The sequence below is a fragment of the Orbicella franksi genome, chromosome 11 (genome assembly GCF_964199315.1).
Source record: "Orbicella franksi chromosome 11, jaOrbFran1.1, whole genome shotgun sequence".
In the NCBI taxonomy this organism is placed as follows: Eukaryota; Metazoa; Cnidaria; class Anthozoa; order Scleractinia; family Merulinidae; genus Orbicella; species Orbicella franksi.
Window position 1 is genome coordinate 7,736,201 of NC_138155.1, and position 25,000 is coordinate 7,761,200.

General features: G+C 39.6%; 1 protein-coding gene across 2 annotated transcripts; it reads right to left on the reverse strand.

Annotated features, from left to right (window-relative positions):
• Positions 1 to 2,597: 2,597 nt before the first annotated feature.
• LOC145502356 (uncharacterized) lies at positions 2,598 to 23,486 on the reverse strand. Of its 2 annotated transcripts, XM_081481658.1 has the most exons (19): positions 23,220 to 23,486; positions 22,108 to 22,216; positions 21,368 to 21,444; positions 20,348 to 20,443; positions 19,670 to 19,708; positions 19,314 to 19,385; positions 16,934 to 16,996; positions 16,274 to 16,416; positions 15,874 to 15,940; positions 15,373 to 15,447; positions 14,044 to 14,737; positions 9,749 to 9,856; positions 8,312 to 9,340; positions 7,499 to 7,623; positions 6,349 to 6,430; positions 5,945 to 6,027; positions 5,058 to 5,130; positions 4,176 to 4,199; positions 2,598 to 4,050 (listed from the first exon to the last, which is right to left on the reverse strand). In XM_081481658.1, the coding sequence occupies exons 1-19, from the start codon at positions 23,328 to 23,330 to the stop codon at positions 3,968 to 3,970; spliced, it is 3,153 nt and encodes a 1,050-aa protein (XP_081337784.1). In that variant the 5' UTR covers positions 23,331 to 23,486; the 3' UTR covers positions 2,598 to 3,967. The 2 variants fall into 2 exon arrangements, with proteins under 2 accessions (XP_081337784.1, XP_081337785.1); XM_081481659.1 differs by lacking the exon at positions 9,749 to 9,856.
• Between the last annotated feature and the right edge of the window lie 1,514 nt (positions 23,487 to 25,000).

A 25,000-nucleotide genomic window follows, 5' to 3' on the forward strand; every position in this document is an offset into this window, starting at 1 on the left:
GGTTTCAGATCTTTTGTTATTGATTTTCTCTTCGTTGAGAACGGTAAAGATGTTTATCTCCATGGGGCAAATAACAGTTCCCTTTTGGCTCGGAGAATTTTAGTTGCTTGTCGGGGCTGTAAAGTACAGTATCCAGTAGAACCTGTCTATGGATAAGTCATGCCGCGCGGCCACGATTGCGCTGTTTTAGGCCGTTGGGCCATGTCATCTTTGTGCGGGACTACCCGTTTATCATGTGTTGATCTTAGGTGATTGCACTGTTTTAGGCCATTGGGCCATGTCATCTTTGTGCGGGACTGCCCGTTTATCATGTGCTGATCTTAGGTGATTGCACTGTTTTAGGCCATTGGCCCATGTCATTTTTGTACGGGACTGCCCGTTTATCATGTGTTGATCTTAGGTGATTGCACTGTTTTAGGCCGTTGGACCATGTCATCTTTGTACGGGACTGCCCGTTTATCACGTGTTGATCTTAGGTGATTACACTGTTTAAGGCCGTTGAGCCATGCCGCTTTTTGTGCAGGACTGCCAGTATATAGTGTGCTGAATGCAAGATTTAGGCCTCTGGGCCTTCCTTATGTGCTGATCTGCGTGTTGTTACTTTTTTGTTTTTTCTAATTGTTCTCACATTTCTTTTGTTATCTTTCAAGTCTACAAAGTGGATGTGTGTTTACTTCAAAGGTTGCCCACTCAAGAGATCCAGACGGCTTCGCAAGTCAATGGAAGGTCTTCCCTTGCGTTCCTCTAAAGCAAAGGCCCCTTCAACAACAGAGCGTTATTCAAGTGACTTTCAAACATTTAGAGAATGGTCTTCGCGCTTTGAGGAAGTCGCTTGTTTGCCGTCTGATGAGACGTCATTTGTTCCCTCTACTCCACACTTGAGTCTGTCTGTTATGGCATAAATCGGGCACACCATCGGTATGGCTTTCCGATTTGTGATTTGACTTGTGATAGAAGTGTTCTCGAAGCGGCTAAAATTGAGCTTGCAAAACCTGTTTCCATAAAAAGGGGGGCGCTGTTACTCCCGAGATGATTTTGAGGATATATAATAGGTTTGCGCACCCCAAGGCTAATCCCTCTAATCATCGCTTAGCTGCAATTTGCGTGACTGCCTCATCGGCTTTTCTCCGCGTCAACGAGTTAGCTAGCCTTCGTTGTTGTGACGTTAGTTTTTGCGATGCATTTGTCAGAATTTATACATGTGAGAGCAAAACAGATGTTTATTATATGTAATTTTTAGTTTTAATTTTATGAATTTATTTTCTTCAAAGATAGAGCATATTTTGTTCTCAAAAAAATTCGTAGTAAAATAAAGTTTTAGACTTGGCATGCGTTTGCGGAACTAGGATATCTTATACACTTGTTTGATCTACATAGCTTAAGAACAGGGGCCGCTAAGGAGCAGGCATCAGTAATCTACACTATTTATGTCACGGCAGATGGGAGACTGATCGAGCCGAGGACGGCTAGCTACGGCTATATTACGATAAGTTAGAATCTTTACTCTCAGTTTCTTGAAGTTTGCACACTTAGATTCCTTTGTTCTCTTTCTTTATTTTCGAAGCGGTCATCAATAAACGAGATGCCCGCCCCTGATGCTGTGTTTGTGTTTATTAAGATTAGTTACAAAATATTTTATAATCGTTTCAGGGTGATTAGAGTATAAATATATTTTGTAACGTTTCGCTAATTACACTGGAGTATGTTCACTATGTATGGTTCGTGTTAACCGTAGAAGTATTTTAGGCGTGAATCCCTAAGGGGCTAGTAGGTTATTTAAGAATTTGTAAGTTATGCAAGAGCCACTCGAAGGCATCTCTTTCAACTTTGCTTTTTAATTTCCTGTTTATTCACTGCTGTATTTTCTTTATGATGATGTAACGCTCGCTGTATCCTGCATCAATAAACGAGATGCCCGCCCCTGATGCTGTGTTTGTGTTTATTAAGATTAGTTACAAAATATTTTATAATCGTTTCAGGGTGATTAGAGTATAAGTTTATTTGCTGGAAGTGAAGTAGAAGGTTGACAAGATGGACCAGTAGCCGAATGCAAGTTTAAACAGCCAATGGGTGTTTGCGTAGAATTTGACAATGTCGTTCATGTTTATGACGCTCTGTCAAATTTAGTGAAAATTGTGACACTCCTCTGTGAAACCGCAAAATTTTAAAAGGCTTTGGGATATTTGTATGACGCCAGGCGGTAGAAAAAGTGGGACAGTGCAAGGACGTCCTTTCCGAGTTTGAGCGTTCCGTGATTTGCGTAGAAGGCTGCTTGGAAAATTTCATTGAACGGACCCCAAAAATAGTTTCTGTGGCTACTGTGAAGTGTGTTGACTTGCTACACTATGAAGCGGCTGTCCCCTGAATGTCCTCGTACCGTATTAACATTTTGTTTTGAACATTCGGTTGTTTCTCAAAAATGAAATACGCGCCCTGTCCCGAATAAGCGCCCTCCCTCGAGGTAACAAGAGAAAATAAGCGCCCCGGGCGCTAAATTGAATCATTAGGGTAGTCGCGTGATTAATTACTCCCTGAATTGCACTCCACTCGATCCACTTACTATAACTAATAACAAACAATAACACCATCACTAAAACTACAGTACAACCCCGATATAACAATATAACAAACCTCTTTATAACTAATTACTCTTAAGCCCCGCTGAAATTACATTACAATATATGAACAGAAACCTAATGTAACGAAAACAGTCCAGAATTCCAAACATTAAATCTATCCCCATAAAACAAATAAAAATCAGCCCGGAACTGAAGTTGAATGCAAAACAGATAAACAGAGATGGTAATCCTTTAATGCTGTGATCCACCACACTAAGACTGTAATTGGTCTTTCAAACAATGATATAGTAAAGACTGCGTTCACTGTCCCACAATCTTAACGAATAGATTATCTTAGTCTCCTGGCACGATGACGCCATCAACGACACCATCGTTGATAACCATTTTACGCCAACCAAACACATTTACGACGAGGTGTATCTACCACTGACTCAAATAGGCCACATTCGTATTCCCGGTATTGGACTGGGACTAGCTTGCAACTGAGGCTAATGCAGGGAGTCTTTTGAAATGCAAATGACATTAATCTCTTTTTAATGATATTCCCCCCATGAGCCTCTATTGCAAGCTAGTTCCAGTCCAATACCGGGAATGACCGAGCTGTTTTAGAAATACAAGGCATTCCTTGAGCAAGATCGTGGTGGATGAACGTACAAGCTGGTATCACATTAAACAACTCAAAACTCTCAGAAACTCTCAGAAACAGACATGCTACGTTTGAACCTAAACATGTAATTATTGAGGAAAATACGAAACCGCTTTTTCAGCATTTCGCCCAATAAATGTCACTTGGAAATTTCGTAATTCTAAGAGATGATATGCTTAAAAGAAAAATATATGTCTGTTATTTTCCATTTATCAATATGACGACGGTTTCAATGTATGGAGAGCTAAGCTAAGGCGAGGTAAATTCCACGCAATTATGTGCATGATTCATATCTACATTCATCACGGAGCAATTATTGTTTGGTGTTTGACACCTTTTGCACTTCCCTTTAAGGGATTTAATTAAAAATCTGTCTTGCTGAAAGGTAAGTTAGGAAGACAAAAAAAAAAAGGTCGATTATCAAAAGTTATATATATATATAAACATACAGAAATTAAAAATTACGTTTGCCTTTTTCCTCCACATAAATGTGAAAGATCTCACGTTTGAGGTTTTATTCACATCTACGTGGAAATGACTCATCTTGTGCGTGTTTTCTTTTCTTTTTTTTTTTTAAGATTTCTTAAGATTATTGATTACTTTGCATACAATCAACAGAAAGTTAAAGTTAGTACTGTTAACCTTAGGATTGTCATGTAATGTTTAATGTCTATAAAAAAAAAAATAATAGAAAAAAAAAAAATGAAATAATTAAATTCAAAAAGTAATTTCAACATCTAAACTATAAGCCAAGATGTCCAAAACTTGGCCAGTCAGCTGGGCAAGATCTTGGGCCTGCTGGCTTTGAGAATCGCTTCTTGTAGCCTGGATAAATAAAATGAAGAAACACATCATTCGTAATCACGAACAAACCCGACAGAACATCGAAGTCGTCCGAACTAAACACGAAGCGCAAGGCACAAAAAGCGCGGGGAAAAAAACTGACATACCTAATTCATCCAGTCGCGTTGTCCCTGAGTAGAAAGAAAAAAACAAACCGCTTGGAATCAGGCTAACAGTGCAAACATCATGAACTATTCATCATCTATCTGTCGAACTAACCACTTGTTTCTAAAAAAAACTGTACCTTCCATGTTAGAAGGAACCCCAAGTGCGCCAATCATAGCGTTCTGACGGAACCCAGGTAATTTGAAACAGTTTGTCAAGGCTGGTAGTTTCTATGGAATTTTTCCCCCGCCCCCAAGCACCACAACGTTCCAAACAACCTTTTTGAGGGCATTACAGATTGCCACTGACGAAAACAACAACAATCGCTACCGAAAGATGATTTTTACCCGTTTTGAGGCTGCCAGTTGTACGCTTACGGCAAACTGTGTTGCTCTGATTGGCCACAAAGTTATGTTACTGGTCGCTTACAAGTCGTTATTTTTTATCTATTTCTGTATTGGTTTTGGTAACCTCGACGTAATAACTCAAACAGAGGTTTGGTTAGCACAAACATATTCCAATCAAGAACTGTTTACAGGCTCGAACAAAAACCCCCGACATTTGTTAAAAACATGGACTTTCATCTCGGATTTGGAAAAGCTAGACTAAACTTCTCTTTCCTTTTCCAGATTTTTGCATCTTAGAAAACTTCAAACAGTGTCCTTATTTCAAAGATATGTCCACTAGTTTTCAATAACCGTTGAGAAAAACTATGGAAAAGGATCCTTAAAAGTTCCTCTCAACGTCCAATCATCTACGTACTAAATTGCTACAGTTTTTGTACCATCATTTACAAATAAGAGATTGTGTAGATGCATTATCAGCTATATTTTTGCACACATTGCATGCCTATGGTCTTATGAAATACTGGCAAAACTCCTTACCAGTTCCTGAGCTGTTACTTCGCAAAAGTCCATGAGGTTGTGAGCCATCAGACAAACGTTTTGGAAGGTTACTCTAATAAACAAGAATAACCAACACAGATAATGTACAACTAACATTTATAAACGTGCAACATTACGACGGGACACAATTTGGTACTTCAGAACCCATTTACATTCCGTAACCTTGAATGTTCGATAACGTTTGGATAAAATACACCATTTCGGACTTGCCGTTTGCAAATTTATCGTTTTCAACAGCAGTCCTCGTGCAAAACATCTTTTGAAAGGAAGATAAGTTTGATTGGCACGAAAATGAAAGTGCAGGTGAAACACTTTTTCAAATGAATGCTTTCGCGTGAGACTCATTTTGACACAGAGGCAAAAGTCAACTTGGCAATGGCCGCTCAGTACACATGTCCACTCTCGCCAGTGCCAAGACAATGTAGATAGGTTGACCGAGTGTGGATAATAATTAGCATGGGTACCAATTTTATCCGAGCCGAATAACAAACCCGTGTAGTGTAAATGGGCGTTAAGGCTACCTCGACACTTAGAATACCATTTCGTCCCTTAAAGCTCTTTCAAGACTATCTTTAGAAAAAAAAAAAAAGATGCCGGGGAATTAGATAGCAAAATAAATACACATTAACCTACATCTGAATATGAGAATCTTTATACATTTGGTATAAATATCTCCAATTTGTCGTTCACAATCGAATTCGGTTTTTTTCCCAATCTTGGCCATCCTTTATTATTTGCTATTTTAAAACTTTGAAGAAAATAATTCTATACATCGAGGAGTTGACCAACGATATGGTGGTTTTCCCAGCTTCTCCTAACATTCTTTCCTCCTCCCCTGCCCTCTCTGACTAAGAAATGTCACAAACCTTTGACGTGTTTTTCATCATTTTCCTGAACCGGTCCAGGGTGCCTCTATTTGTTTGTTGAATATGTTCATAAGGTTCCTCGCCTGTGGAGTAATGCAAGGTACACAAAATCATTGCTTTTCATAAGGTTTCCGCACGAGCTCTTACTATGACTTGCGTGACATAGTTGGTCAGAGTTCCTTTAGCAGTCACGTCACGCAATCTATTCTCGTCTGTACTTGAGGCAAACGATCGCATGCGTATGAGGCAATATAGGTCAAAACACGTATCTCTACAAAGCAACTTCTTAAGTATCAAATGTCTAGAGACACATTTCAGATTTGTTTTTCGCGTGAGGGAAAAATTGAGGGCCCGGAGATGGACATATCTTTAATCAGATTATCCTGTTTAACTCATTTACGTGCCTGGGACGAGAAAGGCTTCGTTTGTCTTCTTCGGGATTGCTGGAGGAGTATTTCCTTCTTCACTTGACGTTGAGGTATAGCTCTGTAACATGAAAAACAGAATTCAAGAAGTCGCAAACTAAGAAATAGGTTGTGATGGTTATTAAATGGTAGTTTTGATCGACCTATGTATACTTGTTTTACGCTCTGTTCACTACCTTCAATTGTCGTGCACTGTACGCTTCTTTCATGCTCTCGCGGAGCAGAACAAAGACCATTCGCTCCGACGAAGGCTTAATTACCAATTTTGCTTGTGGGAGGGAGCGTGGCCGAGTGGTTTAGGGCGCTGGATTTAAAATCTGGAGGTCCCTGGTTTAAATAATTCACACTAACGTTACCTTGATTTGTTCACGGCAGTCCCGAGTTCAACTCCTAGACCGCGTTGTGTAAATAGTCAAATGGTCAGCCTCCCACCAGTTGGGATTCTTGATAGTTTATGTTCTATTACAATGTTTGGTTATTTGTTTACAGTGTCCCCAATTAGCACAACAGTGCTAAATACATTTAATGCCTGTAACATGGCTTGCTGTATCTAAACCGGTAGATACCTACCGAATCAACTTCGGCATAAAAATTCAGAAACTTATAATCAGCCTTTGCGCCAATCGCTTTGAACACTTTGACAACTCCTCGTCTAATGACTCGCTGAATTCATCACTCAAGAATAACGAGGAGACCTGGCACTATCGTTAAGCACTACGATTTCTGGGATTGTTTAAGTAAAGAGCGTCGGCTGTGAGCAGTAATTTGGTACTATATCTAAGAAATAAAAGCCATTTGCACTCACAGGGTTCTAGATACGTTTTCAAGGTGTGTCAATAAGGTATTCCAACAGGTCAATTCCCACTGCTCCCACCAAACCATCGTAATTTTTTTATTAATTAGTAAATGTAAAATGTGAAAAAAAAATGTAAATCTTATTTATAGCGGTCATGTACTTAGCGAAACAAGCACTAAGCTTAGCTAGTTTACGGGCATACCACTGAAACAAAGTCGGATCATGCAGCTGACCTTGTCGGGTTTTTGACCTGAGACCCCTCACTTGTCTGGAACACTGACTTTGAACTTTTTTTTTGTCTAATTAACTGTGACAGCAAAATAAACAGCTGACCTGTAAACTTCCAGATGATGTTTGAAGATGTAGGTTTAATGATCCACTGGACAGGTTAGAACTGTTTCTTTCCTTAGAATCTGCCTTGTCTCGGGTGTTTCGCGGAACAACTGTGGCGTAAAGGTCTACAAGACATGGCTGAGTCAGTTAAGCATGCGTTAGGGAAAATAACTTACTTTAAATAACTGGCAAAAATCTCTCGCGCTCATTGGTAGAGAGCTTTGGTCGATGAGCGAATAGATCACAAAAGTGACGTCACGTGGAACTCAACATAAGGCCACGTTCCTAAAACGTGAGCAACTCTGTCGAACATTTCCAATCAACGGAAACCGGAAAGGTATTAAAGTCAATTCGTGCAATTTGTCCAAAGATACTGAGGAACTGGCAGAATTGTAGCAGGAAAAATAGTTACCTTTCGCGTCGTCGACGACACTGGTAAATATCACTTAGATATATTTTTCATGCATAACATAAACGTAAGGGAAATATTTGTATTTTGCCGCGTAGTTCAGGGTGAAATTCTCACTAATGGTACGTTTGTCCGTTTGCATTTTGCCGCGGTAGTTTTGGCGGGAACTGCCCACACACAGTGCGTTTCTTCATTTACATTTGGTTGTTAGAGATCTGGTAAGAGCCTCCCGTGCACTACGCATTTGCCTGCGCCTGCGAGTAAGCTTTCTTGTCAGCTCCTAGAGCTGTAAGAACTGCAAAGAAAGCTTGCTTCCTGACTACATTTGTTTGTTGCATTTTGCAGCAATACTTTTGGCGGGAACTTCCCGTACCCCGCGGGTTTGACGGGAATTACTAACGCACCTGGTCCAGCTGCCACGTCACTATCCTCCAGCGGTGCTCCATCCGCTGGTCCTCTGTGTGAGACATCTGAGGTGAATCTATTCTCAGCCGCCGTCTTCTGTTTTTCTTCTTTCGCGCCTTTTTCAGAGTCTAAACAAGCGAGGCCTGCATTGCGAGGTTTGTATGGAGGCACTGATGGAGGTAACACACCCTTTGCTGGTAGTTGCCTCTGTCCAACTATCTCATACGAAGCTTCAACAATCGGGTTTCCTTTGACCTCCACAAGGTAACCAATATTTGAATGACCTTTGACTTCGACAGGGACACTAGTCTCTGGATTACTTTTGACTGGCACAGGATGGCCAATATATGGAACACTTGTGACTTGCACATCGATACCAACATTTGGATTACTTTTCATTTCCACAGGTATGCCAGCATTTTCTTTGGGTAAAACACTTTTAACTGAGGTAGGTGTGGCTACAGGACTCTGCGTATGGAGAACAGGCGATTGTCCCGCTACTTCTGGCATTCCCACCAAGCTGTAGGCGCCAACTGGTGTCCGCTGATCCCCTAGCTTTTTAGGCTGTGGTGAAGTACGACCCTCCACGGGCTTTGAATGTTTGGGCTTTTGCGGCTGTGAGCCCTGGAAAGATTGTGGCACAAATTGTGGAGTCACCACCGTCGTGGTAGGTGACGGAGGACTAGTAGCACCAACCAGAAAATACTGACCTTGGGACGATTGGATCAGTCCCAAATCACTGCCGCCGCTAGCACCACCACCACTTCCACCACTCGCACCCGGGTCTTGGAACTGCTCTGCTAACAATGGGCACCTCTTGGGACCAGGGTCTGCCCGTATCCTGTTGGGGACTGTATGAAAAGCTCTGCTGTCTGCATTTCCCTTGGCATTCGCGAGCTGAACGCCGGCTGCAGGTGAATTGTTTACCGTTGGCTTTAAACCTAACAACCTCGAATCGTCGAGCACATTAGGAGAACTGGTTGATCTCGGAGCGCTAACTCCAGGTTTGGATGCAGACTGGACTGGCACTGGGAGCAAAAGAGTAATTTAATGACTACTATTAAGGAGCTACGTCACGGTTTGCGCATCTTGAAAAGTTAAGCCTAAATGTTTCAAGTTCGTTGTTTGTAATCCGCGTTAATCTTCTCCATCCTTAATCATCCTTGTTCCCAATATGGTTTATTTTTATCTCTCTGGTGTTTACTTAAGTTTTCAGCCTTCCTTAAATTTAAAGGTAATTTGGTACGTGGCCACATTAACTCAAAATGCCTTTACTGAGCTTCCTTAAGTTTGGCTTAAAGCAAGCTAAAGAAAGCTACTTCTTTTCAAAAAAGCTTTAAAAACGTTTACTATATACATGCATGGTATCATCCCACCAGTGTGGCGTATTACTCGTTATTTTACTAAGTTCAGCATTGACTAATATGGCGAGTTACCTTCAATATTGTCATATCTGGACTTGGGACCTTCTTTAGCTACGGACCCTAGTGAGTGCCTTTTGGATGGCACTGGAGGTACATCATCTCCGAAATCAATTAACAGACCTGTTTTTAACATTGATCATGATTATTAACAAGTTAAGGTATATCATTATTTGAGGTGTGGTTACCTAATGGTAAGTGGGCCGAACTCTAGATTGAGTGGCCTGGGTTCTGTCTTTGGCCCACGACATTGTGTTGTGTTCTCACTTCTTCTGCAAGATACTATACTCTCACAGTGCCTCTCTCCACCCCGGTGTGTATAAATGGACATTGACGATTTAATGCTAGGGATAAGGTATGGGTCGCACTTAGGAAAAGTTTTCATCTTTGCCGGCTAAAAAACCACAAAAATTAGATACCGCAACCGGAAAGGAAAACTTTTAGACAGAAAACGGAGGGTCGCACTAGTGGGAGATAATTTTCAGGAACCAGATACTAGACACCACGTTGTTTACCCACGTGCTTTCGAAAGACATGATATCGATCGCGATCTAAACCGAAACAAGCATGCGTCCCGTTGAAGGAGTGCTCATAGTCATTGCAGTTTGTTGTCTTTCGCTTGATGTACGAACGATGGGCAGACGAATGTTAGACGGTTTCAACAGCGGCCACGATCGAAGGAAGAAATCAACGTCGACGAAGAATAGCCCGAGGAGGGAGGAGGAAAAACTCTTCGCGTTTGATGCTATAGAAACAGGAGATACGTGTAAGTGCCAGCCTGATGGGCCATCAGGTTCAACAGAAGACTTCATCTAAATTTAATTAATTACTTGGCTTGAGGTAGCAGGCATTTGCCTCTGCACACTCGATTCTTTCCCCATTCAATACATTTATTTGAATTGCAGTCAAACTGAAAGTTTCATACTGACAGCATCGCACAAAAGAGATCCACCTCGCGTCCAACAAGTTGACAAATACGTCCAAATATTCAAGTTGAACAACAAGCAACCAGTGAAAATACAAGACAGTATGGCAAAATCTGCATAAGAGCCATGTGGTCCATTACGCTGGAGCTTATCCCGGTTTCTGTAATATTAACCGACTAGGAGTATTTCTATTACCCCGTGGATGGAATGTTAGTCCACTGCAGGGTTAACCCCAGCATTAAGTTCACCGGTACCCATTTGTACACCTAGGTGGATAGAGGCACTGTGAGAATAAAGTGTCTTGCCCTAGAACACAACACAATGTCCCCGGCCAGGGCTTGAACACGGACTGCTCAATCCAGAGAAGAGCCCAATAACCATGAAGCTACCATGCCTCTCATAAAAAATACATGTACATGAAAATACATGCACATGTACAGAACTCTGAAGTGCTGCATGTCACATCACAAGCTTTGATTTCTTTTCAGTGGAATTGAGTGGGGAAAAACTGAGTATAAGAAGATATACATTTGTTTACAAATTAGTTATAAGTTGCGACTGATCTTCAAAATTGCATCATTATAAAAATTTATGTTACTAATACTATTAACGTGACATAATATGAGTTAATATAAATTGATAATTAATTAATTGCAATAATTCAATTAATTAGGTAACTGCATTGCATTAATGCCTGATTTTAGTCCAATTAAGATCAAAGGTTAAGCATGTTACAGGATTTTAGCTCAGTGATTAAATTCAGTTATTTACTAGACATTTGTCTTGGTTATTGCATGATATTTCATGCTCCAACATTGCTTGGCAAAGCACTGATCATTTTCATATCCTTGATCAAGGTGCACTAAAAAAAAAAAAAAAAAAAAAAAAACCTGGCTTTCAACAGGTGCCTTAGCTCAACGTCGAATCAACAAAATTGTTGCCTACATGTACGTGTACGTTCCAGTATCAAAAGTTTACAATGCATGTGAAGGACTTAATCAATTTATGTATAATGTTGCTCTCTGGGTACACTTCAGTCTGCACGTATTGCATGCCTATCAGGTCCATGGTTTCTGTTTTTGTTATTGTTTTTGTGTGTGTGTGTGTGTGTGAGTGTGTGTCTGTGTTGTTGTTATTAAAAAAAAAAAAATATATATATATATATATATATATATATATATATATATATATATATATACTTCTTGAACTTGAACAGAATAAATTTATAGAGCGCTCGACTCTAAGAGGAGCAGTGTAGATAATAAACAATGGTAGCAAGACTTCAATTCATCGTTCTATTGTGACAACGCTGTTTCGTATGGTCAAAGGATGACCACACTCATCAGGCAATATCAAGGAATCTTGATATTGCCTGATGAGTGTGGTCATCCTTTGACCATACGAAACAGCGTTGTCGCAATAAAACGATGAATTGAAGTCTTGCTACCATTGTTTATTATATATATATGTCTGGATTTATGAAAACGGTGTTAAAGACTGAATCAGGTGTTTTTTGATTTTTTTTTTTTTTTTTTTTTTTTTTTCATTTCTTTGTTGTTGTTTTTTTTCTGCTTTCGCTATGACAGCAGCTTGTAAATCTTACTTAGCATGAAATGTAGGAACTCCTTGCCGCATGTTTCATTTATTTAGGTATTTTTTTCATTATTTATCGACCCCCCCCCCCCCCTTTTTTTCAATTTGCGTTAAGTTTAGCCCAGGCTACACTCGTCTGAATTCAGTTCGCGCGGTGACTCTGACAAGGAGCGACCGATTAGCGTTCTGTATTTGCTGTCTAAAGGAAGTCTGCCCGAGGACATCATTAAGTCCAATGAAGGCCCAAGTCTAACGATTTGCTAGTAAGCGTCGTCCATTATCGTACCTGAGGCGGGCCTGAGGACATGTGTAAACTGTACGGGTCACATTTAGTCCCGTAACAGAAGGCCGTTTGCCCTGTGGCGATAATGTTGTGCTTGCTTTAGACAGCAAAAATCTTCCGCCACATCAATTTAGGGCTTAGACGTGCAATGGACTAGACATTTCTAGCTGCTGTTGGCGTCATTTGCTTTGAACTTTGATGTAGCTAAAGAATCTGGATGTGCCATTCCGCGCTCGACAAAATTGAAGTACATCCGGGACATTGCTATTTGCGAGCAAAACATGGCCACGAGGAGAGAGAAGAACATGAGTTCAAGCGCTGATCGTGAGTAGAATTTCCTTGTTTTATCAATTTTAGGCGTTCTCGGCTTAGCTAAGTATCAGAACTGTCTGTGATTCGCTAGCGCGGAAGAAATTTATTTGCGTGGCTTCCGGGCGATAATTGACGTAACGACAACATGTTGAGTGTTCGCTTACTGCTAACTATGGCCTAGTTTGTCTGAAGTTCATCAATCGATTCTCGATGTAGGAAGCTCTTGTTCAGTCCATTTAGGACGATGCAGGCCTTTAGAAAGCGATAGATTAGCTCTCCGCCGCGGTTTTGATATCTGTACGTTCGTGTTGATTTAGACTCCAATTTCATGTTAAAAGCACTCTTAATTAAATTGTACAATTCATGATTCAACGAAAAGACGGTGAATTTAGTCTTCCTGGCCTCAAAAGGCATACAGGAGAGTTATTTGCTGCTATTTGAGCTACGATAAGCCTCGTGGAAAGCTAGCTCTAGGACAGAATTGTAGCAAGTTAGATTATCAGTGACAAGTCAAATTCTATGGCTATGTTTTTGCGAATCCGGTCAGATATTGAAATGAAATGTCACGTAACGGCTACTTTTTGGCTGAAATATAGAGGTAAATAACCGATTCCACTGCTTACCATGCTCTTGTTAGCGTGACTGGCTAATTTAACCCACAGTAAAGACCTAGTGAGGTCATTTAGGTGAAATCGCAGAGGTTAAGCCTGTCTAAATTAGTGCCGCGGCGAACCAAATGATCAATTTAAGCTCTAATTTAGTTTTGTTTGGCTCGTTCGACTCATTTGCAGCGACTTTAAAGGCTTGTATAGGCATCGTATGGACTCTATTAAGAGTACACGAGGTAGATAGCACTCTCGGTGCGACATGGCCATATTTATGTACATTTTCTAACCGTTTTTTCAAAAACATGCCCGCTATTTTGGTGCAAAGTCTTTAACACGGTTTTCATAAATTCAGACATATATATATATATATATATATATATATATATATATATATATATATATATATATATATATATATATATATATATATATATATAGTTTGTCTTTGAGCTAATTTATCCAGGATGCATTATTGTGATGTCCATGGTTTCCAAAAGACATCACTCCTCAATCAAGACACACTACTTTATATGACACAGAGAATTGAACAATCTTGTAAGCAAACCTACAGCTGTAATAACACTTTACCTTCAGGGACATGTTTAGCTTGTTCCTTGTTAACCCGTGGAGCACACACTGACGGAAACTCATAATCAGTGGAAACAGCTTTATTCCCTTGAGGAGCTTTAGCATTTCTTGAATTGGATACAGCTGGCGTCGACAGTTTCTTAGGCACCACCTCATAATCAGGGGTTGCTGGACTCTTTTGTCGCATGGCTGTAGAATTTTGATTGCCTGCTTTCACTTCATTTAAATTCAGATTTGACGCATTACTCTTTGCTGGTTGCAAAAGTTGGGTCGAGACTGCACCATCATCCCTCACTGGAGATGCAGGTTTGTTTTTAGTCACTGCTGGGTTATATTCAAGATTCACATAGTCATGCTGTATTGGTGCATTTGGCTGTACCACCGCAGCCCCATCCGGTTGTGACCGTGCCAAGGGTGGTTTATTTGGTAATTGTGGTTTGGACTTTGTTTTTGACTGTTTTTGTGCAGGTAATGGTGCTGGTGCCCTAGGAACTGATCCATTTTGAAGGTCACTTTGTTTCCATCGACTGACACTCTGTGCAAACTCACAGTTCTCGTAGTCTTCTCGCCCAGTTGGTGATTGAGATACCTCGGGTATTTCCACATTGACATATGTGTGTGACTTGATCTTCTCTTTGTCTAGTTCTTCTTGAACAAGTTGCGTTACAGCTTTGTACACTAGTGCATACTGCTCCTGTTTAGAAAATCAAATAGTTAAGTTCACCAACACAAGGGGACTTGCTCAGCAAAGAACGAAACGATGCATATAATACAAGGTGCAACCAAAAAGCAGTTTCCATTTTCATAGTCAACATTTGGACAGCCGTAAAAAAAATAATAATAATTACATGTATGGCAATTCTTCAAACAGGTTTAAAAAAAAAAAGAAAAGCATTTTGAGAACCATACACTGACAGATCAGTGATAAACATAAAATCATATTTGGCAACAACAAAACATAAAAAAAAAAATAAACAAAGCAAAGTTAAAACCATTGAGACTGACCAAATCAAGTCTAGCCAATTTATTCTTACAACAGAACTTTACTTCCCCATCGCTGCTTTTCACAACACAGTACTGTTTTCCAACTGTCCATAAAAGGGTTTTTGCTAAGTTTAATTATCCAAACTTGCAACAACCTTAAAATGTGCATAAAATTTCCTTACAGTTTCCTTTTATCATATGCAAGTTGTCTCTCTCTAGTCAACTCCCTAGCATTTCCTGGACCTAGCAAACAAATTGTCTGACAGTTTAACTAATAAGTGCACATGGTATTGTTTTGTATACTTGCATTACAAAATCTTGTTGAACACTTAACATACAAAATACCTTGGTCTGAACCATAGCCATTCTCTGTCTTCTAAGGTCTGCGACTATGTCATACACACTAAAATTATCAGTCTTCTGCAATGCACAAAACCATGTCATATTTGAGATATAAAGATTCTCAATTACAATTAATATTATTATGCTCTAACAAAAAAACAAAACTGAACTGAACTGAAAACACTGAACAAAGCTCTTATTTTCAATCTGAGCAAGGGTATAGTTAGGGTACTGCAGTTATGTCCATATCCTCCTCCCCGCCTCCTCTGCCCCTCCCGGAAATATTAAATATTATTTCCTTCACTGTCAATATAATGTGCCCTTTGTTGTCTTCGCCTTTCATCCATCTGTGCTTTTACCAGTCAAGTGGATGGTATCAGAAAATCTGCTGGACATATCAAAGTATTTTGTCCCAAGCTTACTAAAAAAATGGGTGGCAATTTAGAAGAAAAACTGTTTATAATTTACATATACAATATAGAATGATGTGTTGTCATCACTTACTTTCATTTTTAACAGAGTCCAGGCATAGTCCACCGCAATAATTGTCCCTGTTCTACCACATCCAGCACTGGAAGAGGAATGTGCAAACTCAAAAACAAAATGCTTACTTTTTACATACTTCTTAATTGACCTGAGAAAAGTGAATCTACATTTTGATAATCAAATTCAACTAGCAACATTTTCTGAGTTTATAGAACACTCCTGAAGGTTTAGGGGACCTTGGAAATGCTGTCCACGGAAATGCTCACGTCAAGAAAACTCCTGTTCCCACAGTATTTGTCATTCTCCCAAACCTCCACGTGGGTTTCTACAACTCAATAAAGAAACAGAAAATGTTTCTGATTCCTTAAATGACAGTTGCATTATTATTTTGCAGATACATAAGGTTCAAACCTTTCACCTGCAATGGATAAGAACAACTTGTTTTCTATTTCCTTGTGCAGCCCTGAGTGTTCTGTTTAATTCGATAAGTGGTGCTGCAGACCGCGGGACATCATGATCAGGCCAGGCTGTGTACTGTAACTGTGTCACAGTCATTTGCTCCTGAAAGAAAACCAAATATGTAGCTAATAGAGCTCCTCAGTCCCAAAAATGAAGAGTAATTATAAACTAACCATTGTAAAGAGCAAGCTACAGTATTGTAAGGAGATTTGCAAGAAGTTACGGCATGGACTTGTCAGCAGTTAGAATGTAAGAACAAGGCCATTGTGCAATTAACACCATGAACTTATGTGCCATTGATAACACCATTAATCTACTATAAAAAAAAACCTATATGTTATTTCATAATTATAAAATAAAATGTCAAAAGTTTTTACCCTGGCATATGGGGGAATAGGTGCTGGAGTGGTATCACATGACATCATCACCAACAACCCCCCTCCCCCCCTCACCCTCCCCCCTGTACTACAGTGGGCCAGACCTGATACTACTGGTTCACGTGTATACACAAGTATTATCTGGGCTTAATGCTGGATGTTTCAGGTCTCAATTTGTTTATTAATCTTAGTGACTAATCTTTTCAATAGCAATAAATAGTATTACATAGCTTAGTCCATACCTCGCCAGACTTCATACACATTGTTCTCATGACAAATCCTTCAGCAAGATTGTTCTCATCGATCTGACAAATTAAAGAACAAAATTGCATGCTGATAAGCCCAGAGGAACACAGTGACCTGATAAGCACCATACTGTTAATGCTAATGGAGAAAAGCACCCCAAAACCATATGTTTTGCCGAGGAACAAACATTAGACATGCATTTCCAAGAAGGACTAAGTACCCAGGGTCAATGTGTTGTGTACTTGAGCAGGACACTCTTTCTCGCAGTAACCCATCTCCGCTCAGGTGACTATTAATAAGTCACTCTCACTCATCTTCATTGGGCCCATGAGGACTCTTGAGGCCAGTTTCGGTTTCTGTAACCAAGTATTTGTATGGGGTGGTAGAAATTAACTCCTAGTTACTGTATGCTACAAAAACTAAAGATCAGTGCTGGCCTGTCATGGGTGATGGACAAAACACTGACCCCTAGTCCATGGACTACCCTAAAATGGACTACCCCTGAAAATACTATTTCAGATGAGTGGTATGTTAAGAAGCTGCGATTATATACTTATACTGCACAGAGGATGCTTTTCTTTTCATTCCGTATCGCCTTCAGCCGCCATTTTGAATAACTATACTTAATAAAACAACCACTGAACAGAAAACATGCAAATTTCCCCATAATTATAGTCCAGGCCAGCTAAGAACACTACTGCTTCCACTCCATTCTGACTTTTTGTAGCGTAGTTGTTGGAATTTCTTGCTGTCCCATAGCTTTATCCTCATTCCCATTTCTATTTCATTTTGATACACTCAGGAAAAAACCAGAAGACTAGCTGCTTCTGTGCCATAATTTTCGGCACAAAACAAGCAAAACAAATCATGAGTAACATCCTGAAGATCATTTCGTCTGTTCCAGAAAGACTGAGCTACTGAATCACATGAGAGCAAGATTGAGTTGTCCACAGAATATTTGATTTGATTTGAGTCTACGCTTTTTGTGTACAGTGGTTGTTTTATTCAGTGTAGTTATTCAAAATGGCGGCTGAAGGCGATGAGGAACGAAAAGAAAAGCATCCTCTGTGCAGTGTAAGTATATAATTGATCGCAGCTTCTTAACATACCACTCATCTGAAATAGTATTTTTTAGGGGTAGTCCATTTTAGGGTAGTCCATTTGGGTAGTCCATTTGGGTAGTCCATGGACTAGGGGTCAGTGTTTTGTCCATCATCCCTGTCATGGGCTACCTAGCTTAAACTTCAGCCACTTTATGCCTTTAGATCTGGAGCCTATTGTGTTTAAGACACTGCAGGCTCAATTACTAGCCGCTGTTCAAGAAAGGAGACTGACTGGAGTGGTGCAGCAGAATTATATTCTGACCATTGAAATACATGACATTGTACACAGTCTTCTAAAATTATGAGACGCTACACAGGGTGTTCAAAAGTGTGTACCACTAGACAAGTGTCTTCTATAAAAATCCAAATGTAACTGTACTGTCACCCAGAACATACATGTATCAACAGTGAATGGATATCTCTCAGTAAACAGTTACATGTATTAAAGTTGCATAACACTAGTGTACTGATTAACCTTCATATATTACTATGCAGTAGTCATAACTATTATAATTAATTGAAAGGGTATGTGTGGATTAAGGGCCCCAATGAAATCTCATAGACTGCTAGGTTCTCCTACCAAATGCCTTGCACTTCCTTCTAGGAAGATATGGAGAATTTGGCATAAAATCAAGAGTCATTTAGGAGCTTTATCAAAGCCCCTCAATCACAGTTGTGCATGCATGCATCATAGAAGCTTGGTTACAGCCTTTGGCATAAAATGATACAGGACTCGAAATTGCGACTCACTAGTCGCTATTAATACAACCAAAAATCAAGTGTTGGCGACCAGATATTATGAACTGGTCATTAGCTTTTCTTGCGTGAACCTTTTAACCTCAAAAGAAAACGACATTACTTGTGGATGAAAGGTACGATTTATTTGAATAGATGTAATAAACCAAACCCACGATTCTTTGATCACCATGTTTGATTCAGCAGCTTCTCTATTTTAAGGCGCGCTAAAGTAAACGATCCTCTCACATGGCTAACATCGGAAAACTTTGAAATGACTACCCCTGTTCGAAATTACCCTATAATGCATTGCAAACCCTTGAACATTGAGTATGTCATGTATGCCTAAGGATTGCATCTCTTCTATCTGGTACCGGTAATTAAAAATTTGCACTTGCAGGCAACTATTTTTTTTCCACTAAGTCACCAAATGGTGACTTATGGATTTTATTAATTTCGAGCCCTGTTATACTAGACTGTATACAATGCAATGATTTGTGATATATACAGGTAGACATGATTTAACTTCAGAGCTCACCAAAGATATTTCCAAACCAGCAAAGGTCAGTATGTCATCTTTGTTTTCCGGCCAATACCGCTTACATTTCAGCTGAAGTAGAAAAGAGCTCAACTTAAAATATTAATTAAAACTAATATTAAAACCTGTTTTATAAATTACAGCTACCTGCCAGTAAAAATTAATAAATGCATGTTTTGAGATAAAGACAGGGCTGCTATAACCAGTTCTCGCTGTTTTCTTTCACGTCACACACGATGGACTAAGCAAAAGAGGGACTACTTGTAGTCTAATGTAAAACTAAAGATTTAACTAAGTCCAAGTTAGCCAGTGCCAACATTCAAGTTAAAACTGAGCATTACATGTACAATGCTTACCTTTCCCATCTCAATTTCTCTGCATACCATTATCACAATCTAGGAAAAAATTAACAGACAGAGTGAACTTATTAACAATAAAATTCATCAGGATTGCAGACCTGTTCTCATACTAGTTAAGTAAAAACAAAAACAAAAACAAAAAAATAAAAAAACAGCCAAACAAATGTTTGACCACTTTCTACCTGATCAAACCTCTCTTTATGGACAGGGGTCTGTATTTTGAAAAGTTCCCCTTGTCTCAGAGAAGGGCCCACAACTTATTTCAAACATATCCTCTCCTTCTATAACTATACAGGAGGTGCAAGAGCCTAATGGTTAAGTGCAGTGGACTTCAGGTAGACCACTGAGTCCAACTTCAAGCCCCGGCTGGGGACATTGTGTTCTTTTCTTGGGCAAGACACTCTACTCTCACAGTATCTATCTCCAAACAGGTGTATAAATGGGTACTGGCAAATTCAATCATGCTAGTTGTAAGCCTGGAATGACCTCGCATCCAATCCGGGGCTTGTGGAGGAGGTCAGGTTGTAGAATCACTTACCTATTCACTTCATGCTACAGAAAACCACAGATAAGCACTGACTTGACGCAGTAACCCCAATTCGGGCCTGGACCCTGACTACTTAATTTGGAGTCCATCAGGCTGCCACACCTACCACAACTGTACATTTCCATTACCTGACACCTGTGGGAGGCTATTAATCTCCAGAAGTCATCCACAGTCCTTGGTAGAGGTCCCTGAAGTGCTAAATATGCCGTTTCACCATCTGGCCCCTGGAAGATAATAATTAATGCTACATGTCAAGCGTCCCCTCTTTTTTGTGCTCAAATATCTTTCAGCCATCACCCTTGATCATGGAGCAAGCCCCCCATCTCTGCAACTAGAATATTTAGTCCTCTTCCCAGATTATTCTTGCATACCTACCAACCCCCAGAGTACAAAAACCTGGAGATGGCTAGAATATAATTTCGGACAATGTCTGAATACTCTCCGACAAACACCCGAAGGCCTTCCGAACGTTCCCGACATCTCAAAAATAACGAAATTAATGAAAAAAAAATTAACAAGAGCCACAGTAGCTAGTTCCCAGGAGATTTGGTGCTCTAACCGGGAGACCGGGAGATTTGATGAAAAACTTGGAGACTCCCAGGAAAACCGGGAGAGTTGGCAGGTCTGTTCTTGCCAAAACAATCCAACATGGCGGTGGCTCCACAATCCAACTTGATGACCAAATATGTATGAGCTCCTCCCACCCCTCCCCATCATCCCCCCACCCCCCCCCCCCACAAAAAAAATGAAGGAAGACTGTGAGTACTGTTTACTAAATGCCAGTTCTGCTATTTATTGGGTTCTGTATTATACAAGTTAGCCAAGAACAAAACAGTCATCTCACAATAAACAAATAATAAATATGATGATTCAGGCATCTACAGACATTCCCCACATTAAAGATTACCACTGTCTTGCTCTTTTGTTAGGTTACCCAATTCTCTCCACACCCCATCCCCCCATACTCCTCAACAAAACATAATATTTAATAACTTAACTGATACGAGTTAAAATTTATTTCTGAGGGGAGAGAGATACGGCCCAAACATGAAAATCAGTGAGGTGCTGTACCATCTATGGCCTTAACGTGGTCAGAAGTTTTTGCTGAACCTCCTTACTTAAAAGTTTAGCCTCAAGTTGATTCCCACCTTGACATAATTTCCATTGATATAATCAGATCCTGGTACTCCAGCCAATGTTGGCAGGATAATACGATTATGATCAACTGCAAAATTAAATTGTAACATTTTGTATTAAGTGGAAGGAATTACCAGTAAACATGATACCTGTCAAAGCATCACTTGAGATATAGATTATCTAATTACTGCTAATTTCCAGAAGGTTCTTCTGTTGTGTTACAAGAAATAGCCAAATCCACGGTGCTACCAATTATTTAATAGTTTTATTGTATGCAGGTAGTTGAAATGATGCAATAAAAATCATCAAAATCACATGCGAGCAGTGAAACCATGCATAATTTTTTTTTTTGTCTATCTTTTCCAGACACCAAATTGTATGGAACACAGGACCAGGTTGCTCGGAAGTCAGTTAATGCAAACCAAGGATTAAAAGCTACATGTAACCAGAAATTAATTTTTATTGGATAATATTTTTATACTCCTTATTTATGGTATGTTTTGTGTTGTTTGAGATTATTCAAACTTTGAAAAACCTGGCCATGGGGTTTAGAGAATGAAAAAACTGGTCAGTGGGTCCAATACAGAGTACTGTAGCCTGCAAGAGCATCATCAGGTTTGTTTGTTTATTTGCTTGTTTGTTTGTTTGTTTGTTTGGCTCTTGTTTCACCAATAAACAATTCCACTAACAGTACTTATTAGTCTGACCATCAACAAGTCATTAAAAACCAAGAAATATAATTAATACTTACAAGGCATTATGTCTTTGTATCGGTTTTTAGGCCGATTGTACTCAAGTTCTCCATGATGCGTAACATATTCTGGATTTCTTTTTAACTTGGAGGACATATCTTTTAATTGCTACAAAAGAATAAAAACAAGCATTTCCGCTATTAATCAAATCATCTAACTTACTTACAATAGATATCATGCCATGTTAAGAACAATCTCTTCTCCCGCCAACATCACAAGCAGGTCTTTTCACAAAATAGTGAAATCTAATTCATTGAATATATCTAAGTGGGCAGCTTCAATTGCCATAATGCACATGACAGGAGATCACTGCAAAATCATCTAAATGATACCGTCCAGGCCACATGTCAACAACTGTGATCATTAGTCACTAAGTGGAATCAGATTTGGAGTATCCGGCAAACCAGGCAAAATTTTTTGAAATTTTTTAGCATAGTCTATTACAAGCTAGAATGTCATTGGTTATGCCAGTTACAAGATCGCAGAATAAGAATTAAGGTCAAACATGAATATGAGCCCATTAAATATTAACATATTAGCTACTTGAGCACTGCACGCTTATCTTACAAAAGGAAACAAATCACTTGATGTAACATTTGATACACTTCAACTATTAACATAATAAAGTTCAACAACAATTTCATTTTTGTACGATTTCAAGAAATGGTCATCTTAGCCCTTGGCCATCTTTTAAGATGAAATTTGACTTCACGTTAATAAATTTAAATTTGTTTATGATCAATCTTCTTACTTATAAGCTGAGTAAGTTATTGTATGAAAACCATATTGAGGCAAACGTTCAACATTTCATTTCAACTGATCTCTGTGTCGCAGCTATCTACAGATATCAAAGAGATAGTGAAACGAACGGATGACCACATAAGGTTCTGTTCATTACCTCGGCTTAACGAATAATCGATTTAGCTCGGACATCGCGGAAAAAACTTTATAGATAACAGACTTATCGATATTTCGGTTTTGATCGTTTCAGCTTCGATCCTTGCGTTGAATTTTTCGATGTTAGTCAAGATTGAAGTGGTTTTGGAACAAGCAGTTCTTGCTATCCGCTCTGTTCAATGACATTTAGCAATCTGGATAAGAAATAAAATACCTGAAATTCTTTGGAAAACCCATTTTCTCGACGAGGGTTATTGGCGGGATGCAAACCCTGAGCATGACGAAGGAAAGCTTGAAGACCCTCTGGTATACTCGGAGAAGTCATTGCGATCACAAAATGAGCTTAGCTGATCAATATTTTGCGTACATCGTCATTTCACCGTCATGAAATCTTCAAATGTCACGAGTTGAAAGTTGTTCCACTGGACGAACAAATTCAAAGTTCCATCACAGCCGGTTCTGCCTCCTTATGCAAGAGCGCCTGCGTTGTTACCCACAATTCGATCGCTCAACCGGAAGTCATATCAACACAACAACTTCCTTATGCAGATGGTAAATAAACAACGCGTGCTAATTTCTCTTCTGGGAAAAATGGCCTTGAGGAAAGGTTTTCGTGTTGACAAATTTGACCCTTTCTCAAGAAATAGAAGGAAAAACACATAGTCACTATAAGAGAGAGCCTGGTGACTAATTCGCGTGTCCAAACTTGCAAAGTTGTTTATATTTTTTTCTGGGGGTGTGTTTCAATCATATCGCGTGGCCGGAAGTGGTACCTAAAGACAGGCCAACAGGGGCCTAACCTGGGCCAAGTACAAGGAAACCCTTGTGCTGCGAAGCAAGATAGTGCTTGGCTGCGGCCGGGATTACCCGCTTTATCCCGCAAGAAATTGGTGTCCTGTACGACAAATAATAACCTGGCCTTAAATGATCACGCTCGTTATCTCGGTCAAGATCACTGGATATTGACCTCGATCTGCTTTAAGTGTGATTACGAAAGTCGACAACGTTCCGGTCTATAACGTAGCAAAAAAAAAAAAAAAAAAACATTCTTCGAAATTTATACGGTCAGCCATCTTGACCTCACGTCTTATCAGTGACCAGTAACCCATACTAGAGTTATTGCGGTTTTCATGTGACGTCATCATTTTTCAAAATTAATAATAACCAATCCTTCTGAAGCTTTTATTTCATCAGATGGAGGACCCTCTAAGAACTTGACGTTTTAAAACGTTTAAGCTCGACAGTGTTCCTCATTTTGTTACAAAGTCCAAGTTTATGCGTTGCGTGACATTAAAATGCGGCCCGAGGGGGCTTTCGCTTAAGTCAAAAGAGGAGTTATCGATCCAGTTTTTGATAACTGAACAGTTCTTGCAGTAGAAGGAACATTACTCCCAACGTATTGGAACTCTAGATTAAGAATTTTCTTTTCAATGGTAAAACTCAATGAAGGATGTTTCTGTTACTTCAAGGCCGCCATGTTGGTGCCCCGCGAAAGAGCACAAACATGGCGTCTCCATACAAAGCTCTATACTGTTTGGGTTAAACTCTTTTCCGAATAACGCGCGAAGGAAACACCGCAAAGACCTAAATCTTGACGAGGTTGTTCATATATCAATCATCTATCATATCTCAGATTCTTGACCTAATTCATTCGATGGTTACGATTTTTATTTTTGAGCGGAAATAAGATTTTAGAAAAAGGTATTCTCCTGTCGGGGGGGGGGGGGGGTTCCAGGGACATCCTTCACGGATCTGCCCCAGTTGGGAAGACCACGAAGGCGTTTATTAAACAATTAGATTATTAGCTCGAGATTTCTATCGCGTGATAGTCAACTATAACGTGTAGAAATCGAGAGCGTGTAATCTAATTGTTTTAGTATAAATCTACTAGTCGTTCAAAACTTTATCTAAATCCTCTTCACAGACACTTCAAAAACGCCAAGAAGCCGCCCTCATTGTCATCAAGGGCACACTGCCACACTACTCACTATCTCA